Source organism: Xenopus laevis, chromosome 6L (assembly GCF_017654675.1).
Source record: "Xenopus laevis strain J_2021 chromosome 6L, Xenopus_laevis_v10.1, whole genome shotgun sequence".
Taxonomy (NCBI): Eukaryota; Metazoa; Chordata; class Amphibia; order Anura; family Pipidae; genus Xenopus; species Xenopus laevis.
In genome coordinates this window covers 4,959,989-4,982,748 of record NC_054381.1, presented here as the reverse complement: position 1 = coordinate 4,982,748, position 22,760 = coordinate 4,959,989, and the positions used below count along the sequence as shown (strand labels likewise).

The following is a 22,760-nucleotide window of genomic DNA, read 5'->3' as shown; positions in this document are numbered from 1 at the left end:
TGTTGTGGCAAATTGTCTTTCTGGAGAATTTTCTCTTAACATCCCCAATTCACCATTTAGTAAATGTAGGGACCTATAGGGTTAATGTGTCCCTATGGCTTTAATTCCCTACACTTCCTGATCTCCCTAGTAGCTGGGCAGATGCTCATGTAGTTAGATATAATTTGCATAGATATGCTATTGGCCAGTAGGTGCTGTGAACACATCCTGCCAGTGAATGAGAATGGGTGGATCTTCCTGTTTGGCTGCTCGATGCTGATCCTGCTGGGTGTGGAGGGGAGCCTGAGTACAACAAGGCCCAGAAAAGCCATGTGCCTAGAGGGACCAGTACCTTTAGAGAGATAAGTTGGGGAGCAGGGAACCCCGTGAATGAGGTGAGCTAAACAGGGTTAGTTCTGTCATAGACTCTCTAGGAGAGTAAAGGTGGCCATAGACACACAGATCCTATTGTACGAATCGAGGATTCGTACGATTTTCGGATCGTGTATGGCGTGTGCCGATATCTTTCGTCCGGCAGAGATCGGTCATTTGGTCGATCGGTCAGGTTTGATTTTGACCCAACTGATCCCGCCGGAGCCCATGGCACATCGTAATCGGATTGTTCGGCCATATGGTCGAACAATCAGATTACCCCCGATATAGCCATGCTCGTTAATGGCATATCGGGGAAAGATCCGGTGATGTTGACAAACGAGCGGATCTTTTCGTCTATGGCCACTAGGGTTGCCACCCGGCCGGTATTTTACCAACCTAGCCGGTAAAACACCTGCCAAGGCCGGGGCCGGTATTACAAATTTACCGGCAATGCAGTTGCCGGTAATTTGTAATATCCTTTAAAAAAACCCTCGGCCTGCCCCCATTTGCGCAGAACTTACCTTTTTTGTAGTCTTCTTTGCATCGCTGCGATGTTGCTCCGCCCCTTTTTGTGTCGCGCGCCATAGCACCACCCCTTTTTGCGTCATGGCCTGCCTCCTTTTTGTACCCGCCCCCCACTGGCCAGTTATTTTTTTCATTAAAGGTGGCAACCCTAATGGCCACCTTAAGGTAGAGAGGACAGATAGTAAGAGCAGTTGGAGCTCCATCGATGATTAAAGTAGGGAGTAGCTTCCCAAGGCTTTTAAATTGCCTAGAGTGAAGGGTAGAGTTGACACTTGTCCGGTTTTGACCCGGACAGGCCGGTATTTTGATGGGCTGCAACCCTAGTGAAGGGGCCACAGTGGATAGGGGGAACCACTGCTTGTTTTATGTACAGAAGTTCTCCGCACTGCCTTCGTTCGTTATGAATGCTTCAAATGATCTTCCAGGTTACCGCTATCCAAACTTCAATGAGTTATTCCGTATAATAAGAGGAGAGCCCTCCGAAATAGCAATATGCTGTGATTGTGTTTAGTAAAGACTACTACACACACTGTAATATAACACAATCACAGCATATTGCTATTTCGGAGGGCTCTCCTCTTATTAAATGGGAACCCCTGCTTGTCTTAAAATTCACAATATGCTTCTATACATTAAAGCAATCCTTTAACTGAATTAAAAGGTTATCATTTTTGGAAATATCAGAGTTTGTTGTATACATTGTAGTGTGAGGTTTTGCCCATCTCCTCCCTGCACACACCCATGTCCTCTGCCCCAACTGGGCTCATTCTCTAGACAGGCCTTCTATTCACTCCTGTGCTTTTCATGAACATTTTGTTTCAGTGTCTAGAAGGAACGAGCAACTACTTGATCACCTATATGTTAATCATCAGTTGTATATAAAATTACCAACGTTTTTATTATACCATTTCAACTAATTGAAATTAGGATTAAATAGTGTTCTGTTATATTACAGTTTCTGATTTAAAGAAACATGATAACAAATCCTTATGTAGGCAATGAGAAATAATGGAATATTTATATTCTAATGACAAACCATAATCATATAATATGACACCAGATGTGAGAAAGGTTTCTATTTTTATTCCTAAACAGAAGAACATCAGCCTCTTTCTTTCTCCTGACAACTTCCTTGACTACTTGGTGGTCAGACTGGTTGGAAAATGACCAGCAGGTGGCGCTGTTGTAACAAAATTAATTCATATTAACAGTACATGTATCCTTTAATATCTTGGAATCAAAACAAAATAAATAATGATTGTAAATTACAAAAAGGCATAGAATAGTCCCCTCACCAGTTTTACATTCACTTATTTTAAAGGTTTACTTCTCCTTTAATTACTCACCCCTTGATGAATAAGCCTTTAAAAATCAGATAGAAATGAATAGGCAGTGGCAGAATATCACTTTGGCAGAGCTCTCTTTCATAGATATGGGTTTTCACAGCCGAAACATTTTGTTCTGCAGCTGTTTTACCTACCCCACCACCAATAACAATAACGCACATTTTTGTGGTGACACAACCTGCTGCTGGACTTTGTTCTTAACTTCTTCGGGTTGCAATTTAAAGTGGTAACTGGTTGTTAGGACCCCCTTAATCTAGCAACCAAACAGATACCTGCCTAAAAGATATTTAAAAGAAACAGAAAGATATGTGACCAACCTGAGGCTAATACTGAAGCCTGATTAATATATAATGTACAAGACTGCAAGCTGCTGCCTGGGGTGAGTTTCTTAACTTGTTTCATGGCACCGGCACCCCTGCCTGAAATAACTGACGGTTCAATTCATCAGAGCAGACTGGACGGGTACATTTGCAATGGTGCTTTATACCCCACGTTCACTTTAGTTTTTCCATATTCCTCTCTACTTTACGTCACGTGCTACTGGTTTCCTGACAAGCAATTTATTCAAATACATTTTATCTCATTACTCTTAAATAATCAAAATAATTTCCCACTCACTGAAGCAATAAAGTACCTTTTCCTCCTGGATCTGCTTTGCCGATGTTCTGGTCAGATCTGTAAGTTGCACAGAACAAGTTAACTTTCACTTTCATTCACTGTAATATAAAACGACTCACTATTTGTTCATTACTTACTGTACAGACACACATTGGATCTGCAGATCAGTTTTAACCTGTTAAACCAGAGGAGTGTTTGTAAGAAAACATTTATGTCACACAATTAGGTCACTTGCCCTCCTTTACTTTCTTATGACTTTTTACTTTAGAGTAGAGTAGATCTGGGCCATTGGTCCTCAAACAATATGGAACAAAACCGAGTTCCAGAACCTCAAACAATAGGTCCTGGGTCTATTTGATCACAATATTCAACTTTATATAATACGTATAGCCCTACCTTAGATCTCTTAAGGGACTGTTGTCATGGGGGGAGGCATCTAACTTTCACACCAGTCAATTTCACATTTTTTGTCTCATTTAGTCATCAGTGTGGTGGGTGGGTTACACTAAACCTGATTAAGGGCAATGTAGGAATATGTTTATATGGCTTTATATTTTTAAAAAGAAGTACTCTAGTCCCTGTACCTGTCTCTTTTTTTCTTTTACAGCAGCCATTGTGCTGGGCTGAGAGTGATGCTTTCTTGACAGGATTGAGATGTAGTTTACATTTGTCCTTTAAAGTTCTTTCTATCTTGTTCTACTGACATTTCAATGGCCTGGTTAAAATTTTTGCCTTTGACTCCATCTATCTTGTTGTTAGACATCCTCCTCAATTTTCCCCCCCCCTACTCGTCTGAGCGTAATTCATTCGTAATGATCAGATTTAATTTGGGAAAGGATCCTCATTTGTTTTCCTTGCCATCTTTGAAGTTTTTTTTGCCAGAACAAGAAAATCAAAGGCATTAATGCTTTACCCGTTTTGCTTCTTAACTATCTAGTTTTCTCATCCAAAAACAATCACAGAAAATTCCTTTGCCTGGAATTCTTATTTGTGTTCATAGAAATATATCTGTACATCTGAAGATCTTTTCTAGGACTTCCATCCTGGTGCAAGTCTAAAGCATATTTTTTAACTCCTTCATCATATTTTTAATAATTGATCCAAAGATTCATTTTAATATCTTTAACGTCAACTGTCATGCTCTTTGTTTTATATAAAATTTTTGTGATAGTCCCCTTTAAATTGGATTGAAAAAAAGACCAAAGACCAAAACCTTTCCCTTATTCCTTGGTGATCATCAAGAGTTTGAGGTCCAAGATATTACTGATTCTTGGAAGTATAGATGTAATATTCAATATTTGGTTAAATGGAAGGTGTTTGGTCCTGAGTAGAGTTCTTGGGTTAATTCCTGTGATACTAATACTCCTTTAAAGGGAAAAATATGCAAACTTGGGCATTGTTTCACAGAGCAACCAGGCTTTTAAAGAATGATTGGTGCCAGCATTTGGAAATCCGTCACACAGATATGACGTCAAGGCTTTTGACAGCGTGACACAAGCATCTGACGTAACGCCGGATACAAACAGAAAGGACAAAGCATGTGTGTTGGCAGATTATGTCTTCCAGGAACCAGTACAGTGCTGGTCTCCCAGTGTGTCTTACAGGAGGGCTTTGCTATGGCAGGGCAGGCAGAAAAATCCTTAAATAATATATTTATAATATTGCCAAATTCCTGTGATACTGGTGACCTTCAAGTTAAGTTTCCCTTAAAGCACAGAGCTGGATCAAGAATTGAATACCAACTGTGCCGCTATTATTCACATCAGGGACCAGAGCGTATCAAGAATTTGTATTACTGTCTATTGTTAGAATTGGTAAAAATATATATTTATTTTTTTTAAATTCAGAAACAGAGTTTCTAAAATGCTGAAATACTTCTCTAAATCGGTCAACTATCTGCCTGTCTTCCAGCACAAAACACTGGATCTACACCAGAATAAACTTTAAAGTGAGACACACCTAATTGTAACACAAGGTGTCCGGGTTAAATAAATACAAAGATTGTGAGTTAGATGTTACATCTGTAAATGTCATATTTCCATGGGTGCAGGGCATTGTGTGCAGTCACATCACACACACACACACATATATATAAATACACATTTAGGTTCTTCTAACCACTGTTTATATTAGCTGGCAGTATGCTGGTAAATAATAGTTCTGACATTCCTATCACACTAGTGGTGTAACTAGAGGGGATATGATACGGTGATTGCCGATTATTTGGAAAACCGGGCAGGCAGTTTTGACCCGGGCAGCCCTTCAAAATACCGGGCTGTCCGAGTTAAAACCAGACAGGTGGCCTAACCCTAACTCTCCTTGAACTCTTGGCTATTCTTACTCCTCCATTAAAGTGTCACTTTGGATCGTAACAATGACAAACTAAAACTTTTTGTAAAATGATAGAATAATTACATTTCTAAAACATGTACTGGTTTTTTTTACAATGTTGCCTAGCAACTGGCAGCCATATTGGAAGGGGTATATATGTTTGTTTGCTGGTGGAGGCTCTATTTGTTTGATGTTCCTGACAAAGGTCCTTGTTAAGGACTGAAACATTGAATAAACGCTCCTTTTTTTGCATAATATAAATCCCTGAGTGTGCCAGTGTTTACCCTTTGCTTTACCTGATATTTGTCACTTGGCACCCAGGTCACAGGCACTGTATGTTGAGTGCACCTATATAACTGTATGTATATATATATATATATATATATATATATTAGCTATGTATATGTATACTTGTCCCTCCTCTGTGTTGTTCTGTGCAAAGAGGGGGAGGAGTCTCCACTCTGACAGGAAGGAAGTGCTGCACAGGAAGTGCTGGGAGAGAGACGCATCAGAGTGGCAGAAAAGTGCTTTCTATTTTGGTTGCGGAATGAAAGGGGGTCCTTGTCAGGGCTTTGAAAAGCAAAGCCGCTCTACTCAGGGCACGGAAAGCCAAAGGGAGTTCTTCTCAGGACTCTGAAGAAACTGCCACATAAGTGGAAATCTCCCCCAGCAGCTCAGACATAAACCATCTGAAATATTGTGTAAAGTTACTTCTGACTGGAAGACTGTAGGTATCACAGTTATTTAAAGGTACAGTGTCCTGAAAAGAAACCTGTCAACCTTTCGTCTGTGTGTGCGCATGTGATTGTGAATCAGGGAAGTTCCCAGGGAGGGGTCTGTCCTGACCCTGAGTGAAGGCCAAATCATAGTGTACCTGCTCTCCCCTGTAGCGGAGACATAGGACTCCTGTAGTGTCACAAGGAAGGAAATCATTGATAGATTTCTTGCAGTAGCAAAATAAGGCTACATATATATTGTGACTGGTGATGATCGAAATCTTTTCACCAAGTTTCGTGAAAAAAAAAATATTTGTCTCCCATATAGACTTCATATATAGATGCATTTTGGCAAATCTTTGATGTCTCGAGAATCTTCGACGAGGCAAATGGGTCAGATTTGCCCAACAGTAATTGTGACAAGCTGGCTGCCTGTACACATAATTTTGGGGGAAATAGCAATGGTAGGCAGGTATAGCCGAGGATCAGGAGCAAAAAGACTGGCTCTGCCTTGTGTATTTGTGAGTTAGTTGTTTCTTTACAAAAGTGTATCTGATCTTGCTCTGGTTATCTGTTGGGCTCTTACCCATGGATGTTCAGAACTGCATTCCCCTGTTGTGTCTCACCTTTCACTGCATTCAGCATAGAGAAGAAGTGATCTGTTAACTCCTGCTATCCCATTCAGTGAAACACACACGAGTTATCACAGTGGAATACAGTTGTAAACACCCAAGTGTGTACCTTAATTATTCTTCACATACACAAAATTCTGTTTCAGGGGCAGTGGATCAATGGTCATCACTTACTATCAGATCTCTGTACATTTTACCCAACTCAGAAAGAGGAGAAAACTCCAGCAAACAGAAGTATTGTGTTTACTCTCCCTGTGCTACAAAACATAACAATGAACCAAGGCAATTAATAGTACTGGGAGAGGCTTTAATCAATACTGTGCCGTTTCACTAAGTATCTCTGCTGCTTCCTTAATTTCAATTCTCACACAAAGTTGGTCAGAGCTGCAAAATATCTAAAAGAGAAAAGAGAAGGAAGCGACATAGGGCAATACTGTTTTATGTTGTCTGATAAGGGTAATCCAGCCACAATAGGGTTAAGAAGTGTTCAGAAAAAATTGGATCCACCCAAGGTGCACCCATGAATCAGGCTTACTTTTTGAGTATGTACTTACAAACAGTCAACGTTCAGCATGCATTTCATATTTGTTTTGTGTTCTGCAGTACTCAATATATGAAATGGGGACACATTCCAATAATTCAGTTTCATAAATATTTAAAAAAAATCACAGAATGCCAACTGCCTACTCGCAAACAATTCAGCATCAAAAGCACATCACATTCCAAGGTAAAGGTCCAGACTTCTCAGAAGGATCTGCTGTTTGGAGATATGGTGGTGTTCAGGGAGTAGCAATTGGTGCCACACAACTTTCCTACGCGTTTCACAGACTCTCCGGTCTGCTTCCTCGGGGAGGGTCCCAAATAGTGGCTTCGGTGCACCCCTAATAATAGTATGTCATAATGCTACTGTGATAAAACACTGAGGGCTGGGAGAGAGTTTGGGTGCTGAAGAAAAACACTGCAATGATTAAAGGGATACTGTCATGGGAAAAAAAAATTTTTTCAAAATGAATCAGTTAATAGAGCTGCTCCAGCAGAAGTCTGCACTGAAATCCATTTCTCAAAAGAGCAAACAGATTTTTTTATATTCATTTTTGAAATCTGACATGGGGCTAGACATTTTGTCAATTTCCCAGCTGCCCCTGGTCATGTGACTTGTGCCTGAGAAGAGAGAAATGCTTTCTGGCAGGCTGCTGTTTTTCCTTCTCAATGTAACTGAATGTGTCTCAGTGGGACATGGGTTTTTACTATTGAGTGTTGTTCTTAGATCTACCAGGCAGCTGTTATCTTGTGTTAGGGAGCTGTTATCTGGTTACCTTCCCATTGTTCTGTTGTTTGGCTGCTGGGGGGGGGGTGATATCAGTCCAACTTGCAGTACAGCAGTAAAGAGTGATTGAAGTTCATCAGAGCACAAGTCACATGACTTGGGGCAGCTGAGAAATTGACAATATGTCTAGCCCCATGTCAGATTTCAAAATTGCATGTAAAAAATTCTGTTTGCTCTTTTGAGAAATGGATTTCAGTGCAGAATTCTGCTGGAGCAGCACTATTAACTGATTCATTTTGAAAAAATGTTTTTTTCCCATGACAGTATCCCTTTAAAATAGGTATTTTTTTGCACTGAATTGTAGTATAAACAGCCATCCTGTTTAATAAGAGTATATTTGTATAGGTACCGCCATCTAACATTAGCAAATGGATACACTTCAGAAAACAGGACAACAGAAATGTTAAAGCATCTCAGTCTAATTCAGGATTAAATGAAGAGCCAATGAGCTTTAAGAGAGTTACAACTAATGTTACATTTGCAACATACAGTAAAACAGAATATGGTAGTGCTTCATAAAGAAAATAAATGACCCAATAAAGAAAACAAGTACCCAATAAAATAAGAAGCTTTTGTAGAAGTAAAGGAATGCCATATTCTGTGAATACATATAGTACCACAACTGTGGTTATTACTGTAGCCTGCATTCTGGACCAACTCTAACTCTGGCTGCTGCTCTGTTTTTAAATATATCCAATCCTAATTCACACTGAGACATAGAGAGTTAATAGAGTGTAATCTGAAGCCAAGGTAAACTAACTGCACCCTTTGTAAGGATGAATGTAAAACAAGTCCTGCTGGTTTCTGATTTTCTGAATTGCTTTCATTTTCCTTGTGCTGTTAGTGATGGCGTCTGCTGGTCTGAGAGATGAGCTGAACTGCTCCATTTGCCTTCACCTTTATACTGATCCTGTAACACTGCCCTGTGATCATAACTTCTGTCAGAGCTGCATTCAGCGTGTGATTGATACCCAGGATAGAGCCAAGCGATACTCCTGTCCTGAGTGTAGAGAAGAGTTTCAGCAACACCCTGCCCTGAGAAAGAACAGAAAGCTGAGTAATATAGTGGAGAGTTTTCTTTCTGTTAAACCGGATGAGGACAAGTCTGAGATCTTCTGTAGTTACTGTGTGACCTCTTCTGTACCTGCTATAAAAACCTGCTTGCATTGTGAGGCCTCGTTGTGTGACCAACATGTGAGTGTGCACAGCAAACTGGACAACCACATCTTGATTGAACCCTCAGCTTGTGTTGAGTCCATGAAATGCTCTGTGCACTGTGAACCCCTGAAATATTTCTGCTCTGAGGATGACATTTGTGTCTGTGTGTCTTGCTGCCTGGTGGGACAACACAAAGGACATAACGTGGAGCTGCTGAGAGAAACGGCTGAGAAGAAGAAGGGAAACCTAAAAAATGTTCAGAACAAGCTGAATCTAAACCGTGGAGAGGTTGAAAAAAATGTCCAAAGCTTGAAGGAAGGCTTAATGAATTTGCACGAAAAAGCAAACAGTGAGACTAAACGATTCACAGCTTTAATTAGCAACATCACTGAACAGCAGAGAACATTAGAGAAGCAAATCATGAATGAAATCTTTAGGCAAGAAGATCAGCTTGCACTTAAGTTTGTAAGTCAAATCCAACAGATGGAAAAGAAAAAGGATGAACTGTCCAAGAAGATTAATAAGATTGAAGTTCTTTGCAATATTGCTGACCCATTAACTGTGTTACGGAAACTGAAATCTGACCAAGATGCCTTTTGTGATGATGAAGATGGAGAAAATAAGAGAGAAGAGGAGACCAAGGTGAAGAATGAAGAGGGGGATGATGATAAGGACATAGATGATTTGGATGAGAATCTGATGTCAGTGACATTACTCACAGGTTTAGCTCATATTGTGTCTGGGGTAAAGAGGGACGTCTATGGGCAGGAGGCTACAGATCTGTTACTGGATGTACAAACAGCTGGTAATTATGTCATATTATCAAATGAGAGGAAAACTGCTTCATCATCAGAAAAAGACCAGAGACGCCCAAAAACCAGCAGAAGATTTCAGGATTATAACCAGGTTTTAAGCAGCAGGAGTTTCTCCTCGGAGAAGTATTACTGGGAAGTGAAAGGAAGTGACTCAGGACACTGGGAGGTTGGGGTAGCCTATCCAAGCATAACGAGACAAGGGGACGAGTCCAGCATGGGGGAGAATGACAAGTCCTGGTGTCTACGCAAAGGGAATGAGAAATATTCAGCTATACATGACAGTAGCCTGACTGTTTTACATGAGAGACCTTCCAGCCTGAATATAATAATATCTCTTGACTATAAAGCTGGGCGCTTGTCCTTTTATGAGCTGGGTGACCCAATAAGACACTTACACACATTCACTGCCACCTTCACTGAGCCGCTCCATGCTGCATTCAGTATATGGAAGAATGGCTCAGTGAGAATTGTTAGTTAGAGTGTCACAAAGCTTTATATATATATATGTATATGTATAATTACTGTGGCACTGGAATATGAATAGGAGAGGCCTGAATAGAAAGATGAGTAATTAAAAGTAGCAATAACAATGTATTTGTAGCCTTACAGAGTATTTGAAAGCTGGAAAGAGTCAAATAATTCAAAAACTAAAAAAAAAAAAGAAAAAAAGGAAATCCAATTGAAAAGTTGCTTAGAATTAGCAATTCTATAACACACTAAAAGTTAACTTAAAGGTGAACCACCCCTTTAAAATAATCGAATAGGGATGGATGACAATTATTTTGCTGCAAGCAGAAGACAGAGAGAAAAAAGTAACATAAAATATTTACAAGATTTTCATTTGTTAATTACAGAGTTTAATCTATATTGAGAAATATATGCATCTGAGGTTCCTCCAATAAAGATGGGTTTTAAAGATAACATGTTGGGATTGCTCTGGTGTGTTAATGGTTTAACCACTGCTAGAAGTACAAGTAAGTCACTTCATTGTATCATTAATGAGAATATCTGTGAATACACCTCTACCCACTGGAGCACACCCGGGTAGTGATGAATTTGAGCGATTCGCCGCCAGCGAATAAATTCGCGAAATACCCGCGAAAATTCGCGGCAAAAATTTGCCAGCGGCAAAAATTTTTTTTTATAAAAACGGACGCCGGCGTCAAAAACGGGCGTTGGCGTAAAAAAACTGGCGTCGGCTTCAAAAACGAGACGCCTGCGCCGTTTCGCAAATTTCGCGGCGAAGCGAAACGGCGCACGTTCGCCCATCACTACACCCGGGTTTTTTTTATTGGGATCAGTGGTATGAGATTTGGCACAGATGATCAATACTATTTAAGTGATATCAGTAGACATCAAGTCCTTCTAAAACTCTCATATCATTTCTCATTTATATGAGGTCTACCACAAAGTATACACTGTATATCTTTTATATGTTAGCAGATATTCTGTAGAGATTTCTCTGGTTCTCCTGGCGAATTTTCGCTAGCGACGTAACTACGCAAATTCACTAACGCGCGCAGTGTACTGAACGCTACCTTTTACGCTAGACTTCCTTCGCCACCTCAGACCAGGCGAAGCGCAATAGAGTAGATAGGGATTGCTTCAAAAAAAGTTCAAATTTTTTCTAAGTCCCAAAAAAACGCTGGCGTTTTTTCTATATTATGGGTGATAGGCTGAAAAAGATCGAAAAATTTTTTGGGGCTCCCCTCCTTCCCCCCTACATTTCCTGACTCATGGCAACTTAACTATACAGTGGGCACATGTGTAGGGCAAAAAAAATAATGTATTTGATGTTTTGAAGGTTTCCCAGGCATTTGTAGTGATTGTACGTATTCCTCCATTGAAATTTGAATTTGGCGCCGTATGCAAATTAACCATCGCTAGCGTAACTTCGCTTCGCTTAGTGAATCAACGCTAGCGCAACTTCGCAACCTTACGCTACCCCTGAGCGCAACTTCGGATTTTAGTGAATTTGCGGAGCGCTGGTTAAACTACACCTGGCAAAGTGCGGCGAAGTTACGCCTGGCGCAACTACGAATCTTAGTGAATTTGTCCCATAAAGAAATACTTGCAAAGTTACTGTCCAATCATGGATTTTGCTTATCTGTCAGGTTTAATATATCAATAAATGCTCCATGTGCATTGCGCATCCATAATTGCTCAACCTTTGCTTGTGGAATATAAGCCTGAGCTTACAGGTGGTTCTTAAGGCTAATGGCACACAAGGCCATCTCAACAAAATATGCCTAAGGCAAATATAAGGTTTGGGGTCACAAAAAATATTTTAGGCCACTGCCTTTATGGACCATCCCCCTCACCAAGTTAAAAAAAATTGGTGGCCATTCCCCCCCAAAGCTTAAAAAACCATTGGTGGTCAGGGTCTCCCCATAAAAGTTAAAAACAAATATTGGCGGTTAGGGCCCCCATACAACTAAAAAAATGGGAAGGTAACTAGATAGCTGCTCCATAACACAAGATAACAGCTGCCTGGTAGATCTAAGAACAACACTCAATAGTAAAATCCAGGTCCCACTGAGACACATTCAGTTCCATTGAGTAGGAGAAACAACAGCCTACCAGAAAGTAGTTCCATCCTAAAGTGCTGGCTCTTTCTGAAATCACATGACCAGGCAAAATGACCTGAGATGCACCTACACACCAATATTACAACTAAAAATAAATATACTTTTTGGTTCAGGGCTACAATTTTTTATGGTAGAGTGAATTATTTGCAATGTAAAATAAATTAGAATCTATACTATATCTACACTATAAAAAAACATGACAGTATCCCTTTAATGTTTGAATGTCACAATAACCTACATCTAATAATATGTGTGTAACATCCGTCATGTACAACAATCCAAACATATTGTTATTTTGACCCATTTACCAGCTGTGTGTAATTTTTTTTTTTCAAGTCAAAATACTTTAGTCTTATAATTTGCATCTCAAGGGCAAATCTACCGTTTAATTCAATGTAATGTTACAAGATTGATCATTGATCCTACTATCACAAAGTTTGTGCTGTGAGTGTTTAATTGTATTTTATAAAAATGTGGGTCCAATATAGGTTAGGGATGCATCGAATCCAGGATTCGGTTCGGGATTCGTCCAGAATTTGAACAACTTTTGAAATTCGAATTCAAAAAGACCAACCAAAATTAAGTCAAAGTTTTTTTTCCGATTTTGATCGAATAGGTCCATATTTGGCTGAATTTGATTCATACAAAACTAAGCAATCGAATTTTAATAGTTTTTCCCAAAAAAACCTTTGATTTTTCAAAGTCCACCAATTGGCTCCAAATAGGTTCTAGGAGGTAGTGAGTAGAGTGAGTAGAGTGAATGGTCGAATTTATAAAGAGACCATACATTTCGATATTCAAAGTTTCGTTTTTTTTCCAAATTCAAATCAAATTTGGATTATTCCCTAGTCAAAGTACACAAAAAATAGCTTGAAATTCGAATTCAACCCTTGATAAATCTGCCCCAGAGTCTGGACTTGGGCAATAATGTGTGCAAACTGTAGTCCGAAACACAAAACTTTGTAACAAGCCTTATTTGTTGCTCAAATACAGTAAGGGCCACATTTACTAAGGGTCGAATATCGAGGGTTAATTAACCCTTGAATTCGACCCTCGAAGTAAAATCCTACGAATTTGAATCGAATTCGAAGGATTTTATCGCAAATCCTACGATCGATCGAAGGATTTTAATCGATCAATCGAAGGATTTTTCTTTGGTCAAAAAAAACTTAGAAAACTGATGGGGAAGGTCCCCATAGGCTAACATTGTACCTCGGTAGGTTTAAACTGCCGAAGTATGTAGTCGAAGTTTTTTTAAAGAGACAGTACTTCGACTATCGAATGGTCAATAAGTGGCCACTTATTTGCACCAATATCTCTAACAAAGACATTTATATGACCTCTATGTACCCGCCCTATTCAAATTGACCTAAGCTTAAGAGTCTTAGGGGCAGATTTATCAAGGGTCGAATTTCGAAGTACAAAAAAACGTCGAAATTTGACCATTGAATTAAAAAACTTTGAATTCGAATATCGACTTCGAAGTTTTTTCAGCAAATTTGGCAATCCTGCGATCGAATAAATATCGCTTGATCGAATGATTTTTATTCGATATGTAAAGACTTATAAAATGGTTGTAAAAGGTCCCCATAGGCTATCAGTTTCAGAGGCTCAGAGGAATCCTTACACAACATACAAGAACTAAGTTCAGTTCCTAAGGTGGAGTAGGAGACCTTTTTGACCATTGCCTTAATAAACCATTTTAACAAAGGATCATTAGCTAGGTCTCTAGAAGATATAGCTGAGAATACTGCTACATGAACTTTTCAAACCTTTATCAAATCCATGTTGTAAGCATTGCAGATTTTATATAATAGGGCAAAGTTCAGGAGAAATCCCCCTGCTACCGTGCCAAAATTGGAAGACTTGCCAAACTTTACTATATAACTTGGACAAAGGGTTAATGCACTGAATTCTTATGGTTGAAGGCACTTTTGAGTACTTGCACTCCCTCCTCTTTATTGATAAGGTGCTCAGCTATATCTCTGACCTGTGGGAGGGAACTGATAGACTGGGAGTGGTAGAGCAGCTGCTCTAAGTGGCTCTAATGTTCAGCTGCATGGAGACCGCACTGATATTACGTTATTTTTTATTAACGTATTTTTAGAGACCCAACATATTGCGCAGCACTGTAAAATAAATGTGCTTATACAAAGAAATCACATGAATTACATACATAGAACATACAGAGTTACATACGCAATGACCATAATGACCAGTACCAGGAAGTACTGAGGAAGGACATGTGCAAAAGAGCTTACAATCTAAAGGGGAAGGGAATGAGACACACAGTATGGTAGTGGGCAAGGTCAGAAATAGGCAGCTAAGAGATGTAGCATATACTGTAGTATTGCATTTGGTAACTAAACAGAGTGAGGGGAGGCTTCTCTAAATAACACTGTGGGAGAGAATTCCAGAGGAGGGGTGCAGCCCTTGCAAAGTCTTGAATGCAAGCATGTGAGGAGCTAATGAGAGAAGAGTTGAGGAGCAGGTCAGTAGAGGAGTGTAGTAAGCAGTTGGGTGAGTTGGATGAGTTCAGAGATGTTGGGTGGGGCAGAGTTATGAAGTGCTTTGAAATGTCAGTGTCATTAGTTTGAATTTTATTCTGAAAGGTAGTGGAAGCCAGTGTAGGGTTAGCTGAGAGACTGGCAAAGGAGGAGCAGTTGCTGAGGTGTATAAGCCTGGCGGCAGTGTTCTTATGGACTGGAGAGGTCTTTGGTGGGGAAGGCCAATTCATAGAGAGTTACAGTAGTCTAGACATGATTTGATGAGAGAGTGAATAAGAATTTTGGCGGCATCTTGGGTGATAAGTGACATGATTTTATAAGTGACTGGATATGAGGAGTGAAGGATGGCGCAGAATCTAGGATAATCCCAACGCACTGGGCCTGGGGAGAGGGGGTCATAATGGAATTGTTAACTACAACAGATACTTCTGGGATGTTACAGATGTTAGTTGGAGGAGAGAGGCTTAATTTAAGGTATCGTTGTGACATCCAAGTCGAGATAGTGGACAGGCAGGAGACCCGAGTTAGGAGTTCTGGGATGAGATCAGGAGAGGAGAGATAGATCTGAGGAACAATGTCGGACTGGCCCACCGGGATACCAGAAAACTCCCAGTGGGCCCAGGTGTCAGTGGGCCTCTTGCGTCTAACCATTTGACCTATTTCATGGTCATTACCTATTCCTTAATGATAAAAAAGAGGCTTAATAATGGAAGTATAGTATAGTAATAATAATAATAAAGTATAGTAAGTAGATATAAAAGACTAGGGTAATAAAAAGGTTGACTTCAGAGAGGAGGAATAATAGTTTGAAAAGTGGGCCCATGGTCACGGTTTACTGGTGGGCCCACCATCTAAAGTTTTCTGGTGGGCCCCTGGCATTCCAGTCCGACATTGCTTTGGAACGTAGTAGCTGCTCCCACGTAGCAGTTAAATGCACAAGACCTGTCCTCAAATTGGGGCCCCACATTTGTATCCTTACCAATATCCTCCCTTGGGTGTCTCACTCACGGGGGTGCTCTCAAAGACAGTCACACTGGAGATTACAGGCAGCTCTGCAGCAGGATCAATGTCACCAGTGGCAGCTTTCACCTTCTGAGTCTCTAGCAGCTTGGCAGGGAACAAGATGGGCTCTCTCTGTACTTCTAGAGATGCAGCAGCTTTTCTGCACTCTTGGACAGTCTCCTAGAAACTAGTTCTAGCTGGAAGATGCAGCATAGAATCCTTGATAAGCTCTGTTGGAGACCCTGTACATTTGGCTCAGGCACTCCCTCTCTCCCAAGGATGCACTGGGGTGCCCAGCCAATCGGGTGGCCCTCCAGTCTGTAACTGGGCTAGATGATGTCACAGACAGAAATACAGGGGAAGGATTTGTCTGATCCCCTACATAAGTTTTTCCTACTATTGTATTGAATAAAGTTTTTTTTTTTTTATAGATTTTTACTTGTGAGTTTATTCGAGGTAGAAAAAACCCCTCCCAAACCTCACAAATTCGATTTATTTTATAAATAAGCCCATTTAGGTTAATTATTTTGCATTCTTCTTTTTTCCTGTGCTATTAGTGGGTGGAGCAGCAGTGATATGCTGCCAGGAGGACTAATGAAAATTATCATTATAAGGAATTACATGTAGAGGAGAAGAAACTACTGACCTCGCAGCCACAAATTCCTTGTTTTTTGTATTTGTATCAATTCCCCTGCATGAGAATAATCCACAGTTTATTTCTAATAAGCCTTACACGTGTAAATACTGTCATCAGTTTCTTTAAGGTTAATAACAGCAACGTCAGTAAACTGGACAGAAGGCAGTATTCTAAGAAAGTTTGCCAGGTAATCTGCCTTTGTTAAGGTCTGTGGGCTTTTTTAACAATTCTATTTTATTAAAATGTATAATATAGTGATGGGCGAATTTATTCGCCAGGCGCGAATTCGCGGCGAATTTGCGCGATTCGCGCCGAGCGAATAAATTCGCAAAACGCCCGCGAAAATTCGCGGTAAAAATTCGCCGACGTCAAAAAAAATTTTCCCGAAAAACGGACGCCGGCGCAATAAATGGGCGCCGGCGGCGAAAAACGGGCGCCGGCGTCGAAAAAACGGGCGCCGGCGTCAAAAACGAGACGCCGGTGCCGTTTCGCGAATTTTTCGGCGAAGCGAAACAGCGCAAATTCGCCCATCACTATGTATAAAGAAAAGATGTACAAACAGTGGTATTAAAGTACATTTCTTGAGTTTACATTCAATAAACAAGTTCAACATTATTAAACAATCTTGACAATAAATCTTGACAATGTGTTCTGCATTTATATTCTGCATTGTGCACATTACTAACAACCAGCTATTGTCGATTTGTTGCCTATTACATCTGTACAGTGTGGCTTTCCAGGAAAGATGTCTAGGGGTCATCATAAAGTATAGCAGTAGGACTATGTAAGGAAAGCCTTGGGGGGGGTACATTTATGTGAGAGTATCAATGTCAGATCTTCAAATTTATTGGCTTGGTCTATGATTCTACTTCAATTGATAGGAACCCATTTATGAGTCCTCTTCCAGATCTAACCAAATCCCCCATATTTTGTGGAACTTTTCTGGGCAATTTATTCTATGTTAATTTTTATAGGGGTGTTGTACACTCAGCTCTTCTGATGGACACCTATTCAATAGAGATGTCGCGAACTGTTCGCCGGCGAACTTGTTCGCGCGAACATCGGGTGTTCGCGCTCGCCGGAAGTTCGCGAACGTCGCGCGACGTTCGCCATTTTGGGTTCGCCATTGTTGGCGCTTTTTTTTGCCCTCTCACCCCAGACCAGCAGGTACATGGCAGCCAATCAGGAAGCTCTCCCCTGGACCACTCCCCTTCCCTATAAAAACCGAAGCCCTGCAGCGTTTTTTCACTCTGCCTGTGTGTGCTGAAGAGATAGTGTAGGGAGAGAGCTGCTGCCTGTTAGTGATTTCAGGGACAGTTGAAAGTTTGCTGGCTAGTAATCGTTTTGATACTGCTCTGTTATTGGAGGGACAGAAGTCTGCAGGGGTTTGAGGGACATTTTAGCTTAGGTAGCTTTGCTGGCTAGTAATCTACCTTCTACTGCAGTGCTCTGTATGTAGCTGCAGTGGGCAGCTGTCCTGCTTCTGATCTCATCTGCTGACTGCTGCAATAACAGTAGTCCTTGTAAGGACTGCTTTTATTTATTTTTTTGTTGTTTTACTACTACTACTACTACTACTACTATAAGAGCCCAGTGCTATTAGTCTAGCAGTGTTGGGGAGTGGGACTGGTGTGCTAATCTGCTGCTCCTAGTAGTTCAGCAGCACCAACTTTAAATTTTTTTTTTTAATATTCATTTTTTTTTTATTTTACTTTTTTTTATTTTACTACCGCTGTAGTAGTGTATAAGTTGACCTTTAGGCATTATTTGCCCTGTAGGCATTATTTGCACACTGTTTTCTTCAACCCGCCATCGAGCTGTGTGACCTTGTTCCCATTCTGTCTAAATATCCATAATATTACCGTCTCCAGAAAAAACACCGGAGTCACTTTTTTCAAGCAGCATTCATATATTTTACGTAATCCGTATCCACCGCTGTAGTAGTGTATACGTTGGCCTTGTAGGCATTATTTGCACACTGTTTTCTTCAACCCGCCATCGAGCTGTGTGACCTTGTTCCCATTCTGTCTAAATATCCATAATATTACCGTCTCCAGAAAAAACACCGGAGTCACTTTTTTCAAGCAGCATTCATATATTTTACGTAATCCGTATCCACCGCTGTAGTAGTGTATACGTTGGCCTTGTAGGCATTATTTGCACACTGTTTTCTTCAACCCGCCATCGAGCTGTGTGACCTTGTTCCCATTCTGTCTAAATATCCATAATATTACCGTCTCCAGAAAAAACACCGGAGTCACTTTTTTCAAGCAGCCATAATATATTTTACGTAATCCGTATCCACCGCTGTAGTAGTGTATACGTTGGCCTTGTAGGCATTATTTGCACACTGTTTTCTTCAACCCGCCATCGAGCTGTGTGACCTTGTTCCCATTCTGTCTAAATATCCATAATATTACCGTCTCCAGAAAAAACACCGGAGTCACTTTTTTCAAGCAGCATTCATATATTTTACGTAATCCGTATCCACCGCTGTAGTAGTGTATACGTTGGCCTTGTAGGCATTATTTGCACACTGTTTTCTTCAACCCGCCATCGAGCTGTGTGACCTTGTTCCCATTCTGTCTAAATATCCATAATATTACCGTCTCCAGAAAAAACACCGGAGTCACTTTTTTCAAGCAGCCATAATATATTTTACGTAATCCGTATCCACCGCTGTAGTAGTGTATACGTTGGCCTTGTAGGCATTATTTGCACACTGTTTTCTTCAACCCGCCATCGAGCTGTGTGACCTTGTTCCCATTCTGTCTAAATATCCATAATATTACCGTCTCCAGAAAAAACACCGGAGTCACTTTTTTCAAGCAGCATTCATATATTTTACGTAATCCGTATCCACCGCTGTAGTAGTGTATACGTTGGCCTTGTAGGCATTATTTGCACACTGTTTTCTTCAACCCGCCATCGAGCTGTGTGACCTTGTTCCCATTCTGTCTAAATATCCATAATATTACCGTCTCCAGAAAAAACACCGGAGTCACTTTTTTCAAGCAGCATTCATATATTTTACGTAATCCGTATCCACCGCTGTAGTAGTGTATACGTTGGCCTTGTAGGCATTATTTGCACACTGTTTTCTTCAACCCGCCATCGAGCTGTGTGAGCTTGTTCACATTTTGTCTAAATATTGATAATATTATCGTCTCTAGAAAAACCACTTGAGTTACTTTTTTTCAAGCAGCATTCATATATTTTACGTAATCCGTATCCACCGCTGTAGTAGTGTATACGTTGACCTTGTAGGCATTATTTGCACACTGTTTTCTTCAACCCGCCATCGAGCTGTGTGACCTTGTTCACATTTTGTCTAAATATTGATAATATTATCGTCTCTAGAAAAACCACTTGAGTTACTTTTTTTCAAGCAGCATTCATATATTTTACGTAATCCGTATCCACCGCTGTAGTAGTGTATACGTTGACTTTGTAGGCATTATTTGCACAGTGTTTTCTTCAACCCGCCATCTAGCTGTGTGTATTATCGTTTCCAGAAAAACCAACTGAGTTTTTGTTGTTGTTGTTGTTTTTTTAAAAATAATGCCAGGCAAAGGCAGGCCGCCACGCAGAGGCCGTGCTAGGGGCCGTGCTGCTATGCAATCCTGTGGCCCTAGCAAATTGCCCAGTTTTAAAAAGCCAATGACCCTGAACTCCCAAAATGCTGAAGAGGTAGTTGACTGGCTTACACAGCACACCCCATCCTCTACCGTTTCTAACTTTACCACAACATCCTCCTCATCCTCCACTGCTATGGCCACCCCACGTAACACTTCCTCCACCACCGGTGCCCCTTCTTCACTGGGGTCAGAGGAGTTATTTTCCAATGAGTTTCTTGAACTGAGTAATGCGCAACCATTATTGCCAGAAGAAGATGAAGGAGATGAGGACCTTACACCAGATTTAATTCTGGCAGAGAACACGATAGAGATGGACATAATGAGTGATGAGGAGGAGGTCCCCGCTGCTGCTTCCTTCTGTGATGTGTCAGAAGAAATTGATGCATCTGAGGAGAATGATGATGAGGAGATTGATGTTTTGTGGGTGCCTAGTAGAAGAGAGCAAGAGGAGGGTAGTTCAGATGGAGAGACGGAGAGTCAGAGAGGCAGTAGGAGAATAAGACTTAGAAGAAGCAGGGAGGACAGCCCGCAGGGATCAGTAGGGCAACAACATGTATCGGCACCTGTGTTCAGCCGGCCAACGCACCCGCCATTGCCGCCAATACCGCCAACTCCGCCAACTTCTACTGTTACCGCCAGATCGCACACTTCCAAAAAGTCAGCAGTGTGGGATTTTTTTAATGTGTGTGCCTCTGACAAAAGCATTGTAATTTGCAATGAGTGCAGTCAGAAACTGAGCCTTGGTAAGCCCAACAGCCACATAGGTACAACTTCTATGCGAAGGCACATGAGCGGCAAGCACAAAGCACTTTGGGAGCAACACCTCAAAGGCAACAGGCAAACTAAAAGCCACACTCCTTCTGGTCCAGCATCTTACTGCTCTACCTCTGCTCTCCTTGACCCGTCTGAACCACCCTCCACTCCGCCTTCCACCTTGACCACCTGTTCCCATTCCCAGTCATCTGCCACCAGCCAAGTTTCTGTGAAGGCCATGTTTGAGCGTAAGAAGCCAATGTCTGACTGTCACCCCCTTGCCCGGCGTCTGACAGCTGGCTTGTCTGCACTCTTAGCCCGCCAGCTTTTACCATACCAGCTGGTGGACTCTGAGGCCTTCCGCAAATTTGTAGCAATTGGGACACCGCAGTGGAAGGTACCCAGCCGCAATTTTTTTCTAAAAAGGGAATACCACACCTGTACCAACATGTGCAGAGCCAAGTTACCGCATCTCTGTCACTTAGTGTTGGGCCAAAGGTCCATATGACTACTGACGCATGGTCCTCCAAGCATGGTCAGGGCAGGTATGTCACCTACACTGCCCACTGGGTGAACTTGGTAATGGCTGGGAAGCAGGGAATGGGTAGCTCAACAACAACAGTGGAGTTGGTGTCACCGCCACGGATTGCACGCGGTTCTGCCACCACCTCTACTCCTCCATCGCTCTCTACCTCGTCTTCTTCTTCTTCTTACTCTGCTGCTGGGTCCTCCTTCTCCTCCTCCACACCTGTGCACCCCAGCTCCCCCTAGGCTATTCGACGTGCCAGGTACGCCGTTGTCACGCTGTCTTGGGGATGACGTGCCTGGAAAGCAAAAACCATACCGGATCTGTACTCCTGTCATCTCTGCAGTCACAGGCCGATCGGTGGCTGACCCCACACCAACTGCAGATCGGAAAAGTGGTGTTGTGACAATGGAAGCAATCTGTTGGCAGCGTTGAGACTAGGCAATTTAACACATGTGCCCTGCATGGCACATGTGTTAAATTTAATAGTCCAACGTTTTGTCTCCAAGTACCCAGGATTCCAGGACGTTCTCACCCAGTCCAGAAAGGTGTCGGCCCATTTCAGACGTTCCTACACAGCCATGGCACGCCTTGCTGACATTCAGCAGCGCTACAACATGCCAGTCAGGCGTTTGATTTCTGACAGCCAGACTCGCTGGAATTCAACGCTCCTTATGTTGGAACGTCTGCTGCAACAACAAAGGGCCGTCAACGAGTACCTTTTTGAACTGGGTGGTAGGACTGGATCTGCACAGCTGGGGATTTTTTTCCCCCGTTACTGGGTGCTTATGCGCGATGCCTGCAGGCTCATGCGACCTTTTGAAGAGGTGACAAATATGGTCAGTCGCACCGAAGGCACCATCAGCGACCTAATACCCTTCGCTTTCTTCCTGGAGCGTGCCGTGCGACGAGTGACAGATGAGGCTGTAGACCAGCGTGACGAGGAGCTGGAAGCGCACGATTTCTGGTCGGAATCACCAGAACGAACCCAGGCACCTGCTGCAACGCAGGGAGAGGTGCCAGAAGTGGAGTCAGAGGAGGAAGGTGGCTTTGTGGAGGAGGAGGAGGAGGACCAACAGGAGCAGGCTTCCCAGGGGGCTAGTGGTGACCTTTTGGGGACCCCTGGTCTTGTACGTGGCTGGGGGGAGGAGACCGTGGATGATGCAGTCCTTGATAATGAGGAAGCGGAGATGGATAGCTCTGCATCCAACCTTGTGAGAATGGGGTCTTTCATGCTGTCATGCCTGTTGAAGGACCCCCGTATCAAGAGGCTTAAGGAGAAGGACC

The 22,760-nt window shown here is 41.8% G+C and overlaps 1 protein-coding gene across 1 annotated transcript; it reads left to right on the top strand.

Annotated features, from left to right (window-relative positions):
- The first annotated feature begins 8,695 nt into the window (after positions 1 to 8,695).
- LOC108718628 (E3 ubiquitin-protein ligase TRIM39) lies at positions 8,696 to 10,300 on the top strand. The gene has a single exon (XM_018266953.2). It carries the CDS (start codon positions 8,696 to 8,698, stop codon positions 10,298 to 10,300), a length of 1,605 nt encoding a protein of 534 aa, XP_018122442.1.
- Positions 10,301 to 22,760: the final 12,460 nt, after the last annotated feature.

Bases quoted from the DNA above. Each gene is read 5' to 3' on its own strand.
- LOC108718628 (XM_018266953.2), top strand. From the start codon at position 8,696: ATGGCGTCTGCTGGTCTGAGAGATGAGCTGAACTGCTCCATTTGCCTT.